This window comes from Lepidochelys kempii, chromosome 2 (assembly GCF_965140285.1).
Source record: "Lepidochelys kempii isolate rLepKem1 chromosome 2, rLepKem1.hap1, whole genome shotgun sequence".
NCBI lineage: Eukaryota > Metazoa > Chordata > Testudines > Cheloniidae > Lepidochelys > Lepidochelys kempii.
Window position 1 is genome coordinate 154119899 of NC_136381.1, and position 13509 is coordinate 154133407.

Here is a 13509-nt window from a genome sequence, read left to right on the forward strand (position 1 = left end):
TGCCAGCTTGCTCCACTGTGGAGAAATACTTCAATAGTCATTCATTAGGTCAGAGAAAATGAGTGAGAATGATGCTGTAGCCTGGTAGTCAGGGAAAGCACCTGGGAAGGGGACACCTAGGGTTCAGTTCCCATTACTATTTATCCACAGTGGAATAGCTTCACCAGGAGAGACAGAGGGAGCCCCACATAGGCTGTCCCATAGCCCAGGGGTTACAGGCCTCTCTGAAGAGGTGGAAGACCCCTTTGCAAAGTCTTTCTCCCCCTCTAGCAGAAAGGGGAATTGAATATGGGCCTCCCACATCTCAGGCAAGTACTCTACCCCCGGGGCTTAGGCACCCCTAGCACCTCCTGCTGCTGCTTTGTGTGGAGTGAGACAGGTGCCTCACCCATTCCTGTAGGAAAGGACTTCAGCACCTAAGCCACCTGATTGCAGGTGGTGGGTTCCCATTCGTGGACTGTGAACAGACACAGGCTTCTCTCTACAGCCTGGACTTAGAAACCTATCTCTAGGACAGAGCTTAGGACACACCCCATTTGTCAGAATCTCCCATTGGCTAGTTTAGGCAGCTTCCCACCTAGCAGGCTGGCTTTTGTGGATTGCGTTCTACGGCGCCTCTCCCGCCCCACCCCATCCATTGCATAGGGAGCCTAGGTGCCTAACTTGGCTTTGTGGGTCACAGGAATCCTGTTTTTCTCTAGACACCACAATGCTGAGCATTGCAATGCCTAAGTCCCCTTGTGGACCAAGGCCTCTGGCCTCTCTTTCCTCCGCTGAGGCAATAAATGTACTTTTCCACACTGTTCTTTGATCGATTCCTGAATTTGTAAGAAGACTGCCAGCACAGGCTAGAACAGAGGTGGGCAAACTATGATCTGTGGGCCACATCTGGCCCACGGGACCCTCCTGCCTGGCCCCTGAGCTCCTGGCCCAGGAGGCTAGCCCTTGCCCCGCAGCCTCAGCACACTGAGCCTCTGGCGCAATGCTCTGGGCGGCCAGGCAGCGCAGTTGCAGAGCTGCAGCCTGATCCGGTGCTCTGAGTGACGCAGCTGTAGGGCCGCCAGCCACTGGTGCTCCAGACAGCACGGTAAGGGGGCAGGGAGCTGGGGGTGGGGGGGTGTTGGATAGAGGGCAAGGGAGTTGGGGGTGGTGGTCAGGGGCAGAGTGTGGATAGGGGTCAGGGTGGTCAGAGGGTGTGGAAGGGGCAGGGGTCCTGGGAGGGCCAGTCAGGAAGGAGAAGGGGGGTTGGATGGGGCAGCCAGGGGTGGGAGGCCCGGGGACAAGGAGCAGGCGGTGGTGGATGGGGCAGGAGTCCTGGGGAGCCGTCAGGGGGTGAGAAGCGGGGGCCGGGCCACGCCTGGCTGTTTGGGGAGAGACAGCCTCCCCTAACTGGCCCTCCATACAATTTTGGAAACCTGATGTGGCCCTCAGGCCAAAATGTTTGCCCACCCCTGGGCTAGAATAAGGCATGTTATCAGCTGGGAAGCAAGCATACTGCCATCACCTCAGCCTACAATTAAACTACTAACCTCACTAGCAGAAAATGCTGATCATCCCAAACTGTGTGGTGATTGAGATGCTGATAAGTATCCATTACAGACTAGACTAATAACAGCAAAATCATTATAGTTGTTTCTTAAATTACAATAGATTACAGGAGTCCAGAGGCAATGGGAAACTGCTCTGTCTCGTTGCATATAGTCCTGGAAGGTTATTTTAAATTCAGTTAAGGTGGTTTAGCTGCTTAAAAAAGGAAGATTTAACTTGTTTCAAAATGGAAGAGTGATTTGTAAATGTCTTAAATAAGCAGTTCTATTTACTATGCAATCCAAATCCCAATTTAAATAAATGAAAGGAATCATCTATTGTAATAAATACTGTTGATCTTTTTATAGGCATACTGTGGTGCTGAGCAACTGCAAATCCCACAGGCTTCCAGAGCGTGCACAATACCTCACAGTTGTAAACCCTTCTTACGACACCTGCATGGTTATACCTGGCTCCACAAGATAAAACACAAACTCTAACAGGATTTCATAAAAATGCAGAAAACTCCCACTCTTTCAAAGCTTTTTGGTAAACTAATTTGGATTTTTCTTGCTTTAGATGGAATTTAAAAATTATATTGTGATCTTCAACTTGTAGTTTGGGGGTGAGGGTTATGGAAGGCAGAACATGATGCAGTCCGATTTGAAGATCGTTCTCCATTTTCTGAAGTCAGATTCAACCCACCCCAACAAACAGAGAATGAACATTTTATTCCTGAAAGGTGCTTATCAGAAGGATTTATTTAAACAACCTCAGTCTATAACAAATATTTTCCTTTGAATGACACGATAATTTTATTTTGTTTTTTCATTTATATAAATCACAGAGATTCTGTGGTCCTTTGCTTATCCTTTTTCTTATACTGACATCTGGTGGTCTGCAGAGAAAGAAGCAAAATGAGCAGTTTTTCAGTTCAACGATCACTGAAATATTATGCATTTAGAATTTCATCCCTGTGAAATAAAAGTACATGGAATTCTTCTTCATTTAACATATTAACTCATGTGCAAGACTGACTTTTTACCATTGCACCGTTTCTTGTCTATAATCCAGAAACACCTGTTTTAGGCCCCAATCTTGCATACACTTGCACATGTGTTTAACTCTACTACCATGAGCAGTCTCATGACTTCAGTGTGACTGCTCCAGGTAAAGCTAGAGGGACAACGTGGGTGAGCTAATATCTTTTATTGGACCAACTTCTGGTGGTGAGAGACATGGTTTTGAGCTCTTCTTCTGATTTGGGAAACAAAGGGTGGGTCTACGCTTAAAACACTGCATCAGCGCAGCTGTAGCGCTTGAAGGAAGATGCGCTACGCCGACGGGAGAGATCTCTCCAATTGGTAGAGTTAATCCACCTCCCCAGGAGGTGGTCTCTATGTCAGTGGAAGAACTTCTCCAGCCAACATAGTGCTGTTTACACTGGAGGGTAGGTCGGTATAACGACATCACTCGGGGGAGTAGATTTTTCAGTGTCCCTGCTAAATACACTTGAAGGTTGAAGAGAACTTTGCTAAACAAATGTATATTTCAAGGGACCATTCAAAGTGAAGCAGCCTGTTAACACCCCTCCAGTCATAGGAAGGGAAGGAGGGGGAAAACTAGCTGTGGCGGAGGAGGGGGTTGTTAGCCGGTTACAGAGTATTGTAATAAGCCATAAATTCAGTGTCTCTATTCAGTGCATGATTTTTGGGTGTTAACGGATCACTTCACCTGAACGGTCCCTTGAAATATATGTTAACTACTTAAGCTAAACCATCTGTTCAAACTTTGTATTTAGCAGTGACACTGAGTTAGCCCTGGTCTACACTACCGATTTACTTCGGTATAACTATGTCTCTTGGCGTGTGAATAATCCACATCCCTGAGCGACACAGTTATACTGACCTAAGTGCGGGTGTAGATAGTGCTATGTCGGTGGGAGAGCTTCTCCTGTCAACATAGCTACCGCTGCTCACGGAGGTCGAGTTATTAGCCGAGGGGAGAGCTCTATCCCGTCGGCTTAGAGCAGTGGTGGGCAAACTTTTTGGCCTGAGGGCTGCATCGGGTTTCCGAAATTGTATGGAGGGCCGGTTAGGGGAGGCTGTGCCTCCCCAAACAGCCAGACGTGGCCCTCCCCCAGCTTCTTGTCCCCTGATGACCCCCCCACAGGACTCCTGCCCCATCCAACCACCCCTTCTCCCTGTCCCCTGACCATCCCCTCCAACCCCCCTCCTTCTTGACTGCCCCCCCGGGACCCCTGCTCCCATTCAACCCCCCCGTTCCCCACCCTCTGACCGCCCCGACCCCTATCCACACCCCTACCCCCTGACCACCACCCCCCAAACTCCCCTGCCCTCTATCCAACCTCACCCCCCCCCCCACCGCACTGCCTGGAGCACCAGTGGCTGGCGACACGACAGCCGCACCACCCGGCTGGAGCCAGCCATGCCCCCGGGCAGCTCAGAGCACCGGGTCAGGCCGGGCTCTGCAGCTGCGCTGCCCCAGGAGCTCGCAGCCCCGCTGCCCAGGGCGTTGCGCCGGCGACGCAGTGAGCTGAGGCTGCGGGGGAGGGGGAACAGCAGGGGAGGGGCCGGAGGCGAGCCTCCCAAGCCAGGGGCTCAGGGGCTGGGCAGGAGGGTCCCGCGGGCTGGATGCGGCCCATGGGCCGTAGTTTGCCCACCTCTGGCTTAGAGCATCTTCACCAGAAGCGCTACAGCAGCGCAATCGTATCAGTTGTAAGTTGTAGTGTAGACCTGGCCTTAGTTTCCCAGGCCTGAAGAAGAGCTGTGTATAAGCTCGGAAACTTGTCTCTCACTAACAAAAGTTGGTCCAAGAAGAGACACTACCTCACCCACCTTGTCTCTCTAATATCCTGGGACCAACATGGCTACAACAACACTGCACATTTGTAAGCATTTGCAGGATCACGGCCTTACACAGCTGCACAAGGCATTGACAAAAATGATTAACTGAGGTAGTCTTATAATAAAGGAAAAGTAAAATTGTAAATTTGGATTAGGAACAGTCTCTTGAGAGGAAATTGCTTAATAAGGATGGTGTCTTGTACTGGTTTCATTAGCTGCAACCTGTCCTTATTTCACCTAATTGAAATATGAAATACTATATGCTGTATAATACACTTCAACAATAGTGACCAGCGGGAAAGGTATCTCCTGGCAGCTATTGAACGGATAGAGGAGTTGAACTCCCAGGCATAACTATTATTTTAAAGCTATGAAAATATTTTTATAGTAGTTTAAAAATAAAAAAGTCAAATATTTCCCTTTCCGTGTGTTGAAAAGCTAAAAGGTCAAATGCTTGTCGTCTAGAAGCATAGAAATCAATAAGTAGTATTTCATTCTACCTTTTTCATTAGCTTTATACGATTATCCCATTTGTCATCTCAAGCCAGCAGACTTCTTGTAAAGACACACAATTCACACCCTACATTTATACAGCAGCTTAGAAACATAGAATCATAGAATATCAGGGTTGGAAGGGACCTCTGGAGGTCATCTAGTCCAACCCCCTGCCCAGAGCAGGACCAATCCCCAACTAAATCATCCCAGGCAGGGCTTTGTCAAGCCTGACCTTAAAAACTTCTAAGGAAGGGGATTCCACCACCTCCCTAGGTAACCCATTCCAGTGTTTCACCACCCTCCTAGTGAAAAAGTTTTTCCCAATCTCCAACCTAAATCTCCCCCACTGCAACTTGAGACCATTATTCCTTGTCCTGTCATCTGCTATCACTGAGAATAGTCTATATCCATCCTCTTTGGATCCACCTTTCAGGTAGTTAAAAGCAGCTATCAAATCCCCCCTCATTCTTCTCTTCTGCAGACTAAACAATCCCAGTTCCCTCAGCCTCTCCTCATAAGTCACGTGTTCCAGACCCCTTATCATTTTTGTTGGCCTTCGCTGGACTCTCTCCAATTTTTCCACATCCTTCTTGTAGTGTGGGGCCCAAAACTGGACACAGTACTCCAGATGAGGCCTCACCAATGTCGAATAGAGGGGAACGATCACGTCCCTTGATTTGCTGGCAATGCCCCTACTTATACACCCCAAAATGCCATTGGCCTTCTTGGCAACAACGGCACACTGTTGACTCATATCCAGCTTCTTGTCCACTGTCACCCCTAGGTCCTTTTCTGCAGAACTACTGCCTAACCATTCGGTCCCTAGTCTGTATCTGAGCATGGGATTCTTCCGTCCTAAGTGCAGGACTCTGCACTTGTCCTTGTTGAACCTCATCAGATTTCTTTTGGCCCAATCCTCCAATTTGTCTAGGTCCCTCTGTATCCTATCCCTACCCTCCAGCGTATCTACCACTCCTTCCAGTTTAGTGTCATCCGCAAACTTGCTGAGGGTGCAATCCACACCATCCTCCAGATCATTAATGAAAATATTGAACAAAACCGGCCCCAGGACCGACCCTTTGGGCACTCCACTGGATACCGGCTGCCAACTAGACATGGAGCTATTGATCACTACCCGTTGAGCCCGACAACCTAGCCAACTTTCTACCCACCTTGTAGTGCATCCATCCAGCCTATACTTCTTTAACTCGCTGACAAGAATACTGTGGGAGACTGTGTCAAAAGCTTTGCTAAAGTCAAGGAATAACACGTCCACTGCTTTCCCTTCATCCACAGAACAAGGTATCTCATCATAGAAGGCAATTAGATTAGTCAAGCGTTACTTGCCCTTGGTGAATCCATGCTGACTGTTCCTGATCACTTTCCTCTCCTCTAAGTGCTTCAGAATTGATTCCTTGAGGACCTACTCCATGATTTTTCCGGGTCTTTTTCCAGTCTTCCAGGACTTCCCCTGATCGCCATGAGTTTTCAAAGATAATGGCCAATGGCTCTGCAATCACATCCACCAATTCCTTTAGCACTCTCGGATGCAGTGCATCTGGCCCCATGGACTTGTGCACGTCCAGCTTTTCTAAATAGTCCTGAATCACTTCTTTGTTCACAGAGGGCTGGCCACCTCCTCCCCATGCTGTGCTGCCCAGTGCAGTAGTCTGGAAGCTGACCTTGTTCGTGAAGACAGAGGTAAAAAAAGCATTGAGTACATTAGCTTTCATCCTGACGGATGCCAGTGGGCTCAGCAAACTACAGCGGTTACTGAAATACAGCAACCTGTGAGGTATGGGGAGGCAGCCCACACATCAGTGGTGGAAGGGGAAATTTGACCAAGCAAGTTGCGGTACATTCATACATTCGTGAGAGTGCCCTAGGATTTTTCAGTGTCCATACAGAGTAGGTAGGACCTAAGTTAAGGTCTGCCCCTAAAGACATACATGCGGCAAACTACAGAGAGCTCAGGTACCTCAAGATGGTTGCAGCTGTGTCACTCTTCCCTGTCAGACTAGTTGGGAAATAGAAAACCCCTTCTGGTGAGAGAAAGAAAGCATGCGACACAACTGAATCTTCTCCTCAGAAACTGCTGAGATCTACAACATATTTTACCAATGCCTCTAGGTTCTTGTATATACACATCAGACCTTTCAAAAACTTAAAAGGCCACATCATGGATGGGATGAACGTTAAGCACTAATACTTTTAAAACTTAGGAAGGCCATTCTGTCATTTTTTCCACTTGAAGGACAGACATCACACCAACAGGAAAGAAGAGTTGAAGGAAAGACAAAGGAACAGGGCTTTGTCAGAACAGGAATCCTCCATTCGATATAGCGTACCTACACTTTGGCCTCAGGAAACAGCATTTATGACAGAGAAAAACCATTTGAATTTAATTAAATATTAACTTTTCTGCAAAGACTGATGCATGTTTTGACATTGATGAGAATTCCAACGGCCAAGGAAGCAAGGGCCTGACGCTGGCCCAGGAGAGGAAAGACTGCTGGTGGGGGAAGTTTCTTAGGCCTAGGCTACAGCTAAAACTCAGGTAGACCTACCTACATTACTCAGGGGTGTCAAACATTTTATACCCTGTGCAACATAGATCAACCTAACTCCCACTGCAGACGCAGGTAGGTTGATGGAAGAATTCTTCCATCGCTGTAGTAAATGTCTACCTTACAACAGTCTAACTGCAGCAGTTGCATCATAAACATATCCTTACTGTCTTTACAAATGGAACACAATGAGAGAGGTCCTCAGCTGGTGCAAACTGGCCCATCTACACCAGCTGAGGATCTGACCCAGTGTTGTAACACACATGCACAAAGTTAAGGCTGCATATTTAACCTTGTCCTCTTTTTTTTGAGAGAGAGAGTTCTTAACCAGGCAACTTGAGTGCTGACAGCAAAATGGATGTTTATGCATTTATATTTATTTATTTATATATATTGTATTTATGCATTTAATACAGATACAGTAACTCCTCACTTAAGGTCATCCCAGTTAATGTTGTTTCGTGGCTGATCTATTAGAGAACATGCTCATTTAAACTTGTGCAATGCTCCCTGTGACGGGGTTGGGACTTACCACCATGGCACCTCCCGCTGGTGACTCTGGGAATTAGCTCAGTCCATGTGGAGCGCCCTCTGCCGGTGGTATCCCGTCCATTTCTTGCCCTCAGTTGGTCTCTGGACCCATGTTGCTCCCCGCTCGGCGGCGTCCTCTTCAGGACACTGCCCTCCAGCGGTGACCCTTAGTCCATGCTCACCCCCTTCCGGGGGAATTTAACAACAGTCTCCTGGTTTACCCGTGCTGCAGTGGCCAACCACACCCCGAAGTCTAAGCCCAAAGTCTAACCCCAGGGGTCTGGTGCAGTCCGTTATGGCCACTTCCCACAGCCAGGTGGAAGATAAGGGGGGGGACGACCCAGGCCCACCCACTACTCTGGGTTCCAAACCAGTGACCCTCTAGCGACAGCCTCCCTACCCTCCTTCTCTCCTGTCATCTGTCCGCTCTCCCTGGGTCACTTCCCCTCTGACCCCTTTGCACCCTCTTGGCCCTTCTGGTCAGAGCCCGCAGCCTGGCAGGTAACTGGCTGGAGCTCTCCTATGCTCTCCTGAGTCTGCCCAGCACTGCACGTCCAGGTGCTGGTCTCCTTGGTCAGGAGGCTGACCGCTCCGCTCATGGGCAGCCTTTCTATAGGGCTGAGCCCAGCCCTGACTGGCCACCTCTTGCCCAACCCTGATTGGCTCTCTAACAGGCCCTCCCTGATTGGCTGCCACTTTGTGCAGCCTCTCTGGCCTGTCTTTGACCCGTCTTACGGGGGGGTGTGGGGCACTTGCCCCACCACACTCCCTCATAACATTGTTTGGCAGCCACCTGCTTTGTCCACTGCTTGCAGGAAGAGCAGCCCGTTGGAGCCAGCTGGTGGGGGCTTGGAACCAGGGTGGGACGGCAGCCCCCCATCAGCTTCCCCACAGCATTCCCTGTGCACCAGCCGGGGCCCAGCAATTGCCCGGCAGTTCAGGTGTCCCTCCCCCCACTGCCGTGTGCTGCTTCTGGGAGGCTCCTACTTGCTGTGCAGGGGGGAGGGGAGAAGAAGGGTGCTGATTGCAGGGTGTCTCCCCCCTGTTCCTCTACCCCTCTCCACAGAGCAGGGGTGGGGACACAACAGGGCTCAGGATGGAGGGATCTTGCTGGCAGCATCTGCTGTCTCATCTTTTTGATCTACTTAAAAAGGCAGTGTACTTAGAGTGGGGTCAGCATACTTAAAGGGGCAATGCGCATCTCTCTCTCTCTCTCTCACACACACACACACACGCACCCCCCAGCACTTTGGAAAGTGGAGGGAATGCTGCGCGCCAGTGGGATAGCATGGGTTCATCATCACGTTCAGTTTCTGCAGGGAATGTTTGCAGCCACTGCCATGCGTTTATTGGGTTTCCTCCCTCCATTTGTGCTGCCTTGTAGCATAGGCGCTGACTCCGTGTGTGCTAGAGCTGGAGCACCCAGGGGGAAAAATTAGTGGCCAATGGCTCTGCAATCACATCTGCCAATTCCTTTAGCACTCTTGGATGCAACGCATCTGGCCCCATGGACTTGTGCACATCCAGCTTTTCTAAAAAAGCTGCTTGGCTGCTTTCCAGCTTGGCTGTCTGCACCCACAGACAGCCAAGCTCCCCTTCCCCCCTGCCCCAACTCCCCCGCTTCCCCCGCCCCCGAGCACGCCACGTCACCGCTCCTCCACCTACCTCCCAGCATTTCCCGCCCGGCCACCACCAAACAGCTGTTTGGCAGCATTAGCATGCTCCGGGAGAGAAGTGGGAACGCGGCACACACAGAGGAGGAGGTGGGGAAGAGGCGGGGCTGGGGCGGGGATTTGGGGAAGGAGTTTTAATATTGGCAGGGAGGGGGCAGAGTTGGGGAAGGGGGGGGCAGGGGCTTGGCCTCATGGAAGGGGTGGAGTGGGGGTGGGGACAGAGGGCAGGTCGAGCATCCATGAGAAAGAGGGGAAGTTGGAGCCTATGCCTTGTAGAGTGTGAGGCTACATTAACATGTTAACCCTCGAGGGCTCAGCCGAGTGTTAGTTAATCATTTAGAAGCAAGGCATTCCCTGGGAAATATCCCACCCTCTTCCACCCTCTGACTCCACCACCTCAACCAAGCTCCACAATTATCATTGCTGTGTACAGTATTCAATTCTTTAGAACTTATACTCTCTGTGTGTGTGTGTGTGTGTGTGTGTGTGTATTTATTTATTTCCCTGGAACCTAACCCCCACTATTTACACTAATTCTTATGGGGAAATTGGATTCACTTAACATCGTTTTGCTTAAAGTAGCATTTTTCAGGAACATAACTATAAGTGAGGAGTTACTGTAATAAGTTTGAAATATTTTGATACTTCATTTTGAAGCCCAAACACAAACAGTTCCTTCCCTCTCAACTGCATGATAGAGGTACCATTTTCTCTGCTTATCCAGCTCCATGCAGAGTGGAGAAACATTGTCTCTTTGCCACCATTTCTATACAAAGTGGAACCCCCCCATCTATTTCACACATTCTCCAAAATATTTACTAGCTGGAACACCCAATGTATTTGAAACTTCCTAATACTGCTGGATAAGATAATTATTTAACACTTCAAGACACTACAAGGTGCTATTATTCAAGATACTTTAATAAATTAGATCAATACACTTGTCAGACATTCCTGTTTTCACAACAGAAAATGGAGTTTAAAAATCAAAAGGTTAAACAAACTGAAATACAGATTCATTTGGCTCAGCTGGGTCTGCTGCCTTAGCTAAAGAGCACACCTGTTAACATTTAGTATCTTTACACAGTGATCAGCTCCACAACTTGCAAGCTGCAACCATTCACTGTTGTCTTGGTCGTTATGTCCAGCTCTGCCCACCCGGTTTCTCCAGCATAGCCGTTTGACAGCAAGAGTGTGACTTTGGCTGCAACAAAGACAGAAGATATTGAAAAAAAGAATGCATACACCAACTTCAAAATGTCAAACTCAGCTGGACTTCTCAGCTAAACATCATCATTTTATCTAATTAGTGCACTCCCTTTCAGTGCTACCAGCTGAGAAATATTGACTTGTCACGACCTGCAGGTATTAAACACTCCAGAATTTCTAGGGTTATTAACAACACTAATGACATTTTATCCTCTCACTTGTCAATAATTAAAACTGCTATCAATTTCAAGTTTCACCACATTAGTTTCAGGTTAAGCATCTCACTTGCTCAGAAATGACACTGCTGACTAAATGCTAGAAACAGTGTTTGATGCGTCTTTCAAACTGACTAAGTATACATGAGCCAAAGTCACAATGTTCAGCTGCAGATCCACATGTGAATCCCAATTTCCTCAATGTATGGTGGTGGTGGAGGGTGATTCTAGTGCACTGCTCTGGTTGGAGTTCATCTATAATTTTTAGTTACAAAATCAGAGAAACACTGTAGCTTCCCTTACTGTAATATTCTCTAAAATACTGCTGTCATTTACCGAAGATATCAGTCTAAGGTTTCTGACTGATGATCACATCCAGGCAGCCAAGATAAAGAGTAGGGTATAATCCCAGTATATTGAGTAATTTTCTTCTTACTTCTTAAAACAAGATGCAATGCATAAGCTAGTGCTTAGGAGCATAATGACTTAGAGCTGGCAGGAGGATGTTTTCACTGCCACTTTTGTGGTATCAAAATTTTCCATTCCATATTGGAATGGAAACCAAACCTTTTGAAACATTTTCACACAAAACTGATGTGTCTCTCTCCAGCCAGGTGGTCAGGATATCAGTTTGGGCCAGGGGTCGGCAACCTTTCAGAAGTGGTGTGCCGAGTTTTCATTTATTCACTCTAATTTAAGGTTTCGCATGCCAGTAATACATTTTAACATTTTTAGAAGGTCTCTCTCTATACATCTATAATATATAACTAAACTGTTGGTGTATGTAAACAAGGTTTTTAAAATCTTTAAGAAGCTTCATTTAAAATTAAATTAAAATGCAGTGTCCCCTGGACCGGTGGCCAGGACCCGGGCAGTGTGAGTGCCACTGAAAATCAGCTTGCGTGCCGCCTTTGGCATGCCTGCCATAGCTTGCCTACCCCTGGTCTGGGCTGTGGAAGATCTAGATTCAAGTCCCTGCTTTGCCAGATTCACAGCAGTTTTTTATCCCAGATCACTCCAAATCAGGCAGAGCAGGGTGCTTTAACCTGGGTCTCCGACATCCCAGGCCAATCCTCTACCCACCCAGTTACAGAATCTCTCTGAACAAACATTTTGTGGAAACGGATGTCTCTGTGAAACGTTTTGGTTCAATGAAATGTTCCTGACCAGCGTTACAATGATTCTTATATGTGCCCTCCAAGTCACTGCAGTACCAGCATGTATAGCTTATGTTCTAATCCTTTTAGGTTTGCTTTCTGTATGGAAGGTACTATATAAAACTGCTTGTTCTATCTACAATGCTTTCTGAGCAACAGTGATGATTAGGAGGTTGAATTTAAACTAAAGTTATTTAGGCCAAATGAAACAAACTGAAGAATTGGTGTTAAAGTATGACTATGACTTGGGAACAACTATTAGAAAGTCATATCCTGACTGAGGATATGTGAACCAGCTGAGCAGCAAACAGCAGAGAGGCTAAAAGAGGGAGTTTGCCTGGGATCTGTCTGAGAGGAGGTACGCTAAGGGCTGCATTAGGGAAGCTGTGTTGGTGAGTATTTGAGTGTCTGTTGTGGGGACAGTTTGACCGTGTGCTTGATTGGTTGTTTGAAAAGTGTGAATTGGGAGTGCTTTGTTCCAGGTGAGCCTTGAGTGGGCCTGACAGTTATAAAAAGCCAGTCAGTTGCGAACCAGCTGAGCGGCGAACAGCAGAGAGACTAACAGAGGGAGTTTGCCTGGGGAGAGCCCACTGAGGCTTACATCTTGCTGGCTTCTCTGAGTAGTTACTACAACTCCTGAGGAAGCTCATAGAAGGAAGGTAATATGGATGGTGAACGTTCAGCTGTTGTGACCTGCACTGGATGTGCCATGTTTGTCTTTTTTCCACAGGACAGAAACGACTTTGTCTGTACAAAATGCAAGCTGGTCTCCATATTGGAAGAGAAGGTTCAAGGTCTGGAGAAACAAGTATCGACCCTGCGTTGCATAGGAGAACTGAAGATTTCCTGGACAGACATCAGGATATGCTTCTACGGGCACATGTTCTGAAGATTCAGAGCAGGCTGCGCAGCGGGGACAGGAGGATGGTGAAGAAATTTGGCAGCATGTGACCTCCAGAAGAACAAAGGGGAGCATCCATGTACCAGCAGCGCAGATACATGTAAGCAACCATTTTCATGTTCTCTCCACAGGTACTAATGCGGAGAGTGGACTAGATGATACATCTGAGGGAAGGGAACAGAAGGAGACTCTGCCGATTGGAAGGCATGGGATGCACTGTCCTAGGGTTGGGGGTTCCACGACCACCGCTCCCAAGAGGAGGAGGCAGGCGGTGGTGCTTGGGGATTCTCTCCTCAGGGGGACTGAGTCATTTATCTGCCGCCCCGACCGGCAAAACCGAGAAGTCTGCTGCTTGCCAGGAGCTAGG

The 13509-nt window shown here is 48.1% G+C and overlaps 1 protein-coding gene across 4 annotated transcripts in view; it reads right to left on the reverse strand.

Moving 5' to 3' along the window:
* Nucleotides 1-10563: 10563 nt before the first annotated feature.
* ELP2 (elongator acetyltransferase complex subunit 2) overlaps nt 10564-13509 on the reverse strand; it is a 121473-nt gene continuing 118527 nt past the window's right edge. For all 4 annotated transcript variants that reach the window (XM_073332468.1, XM_073332469.1, XM_073332467.1 and 1 more), the window contains one exon: nt 10564-10864. In XM_073332468.1, the coding sequence (XP_073188569.1) occupies nt 10708-10864 (157 nt within the window). In that variant the 3' untranslated portion in view covers nt 10564-10707. The remainder of the gene's footprint in view (nt 10865-13509) is intronic.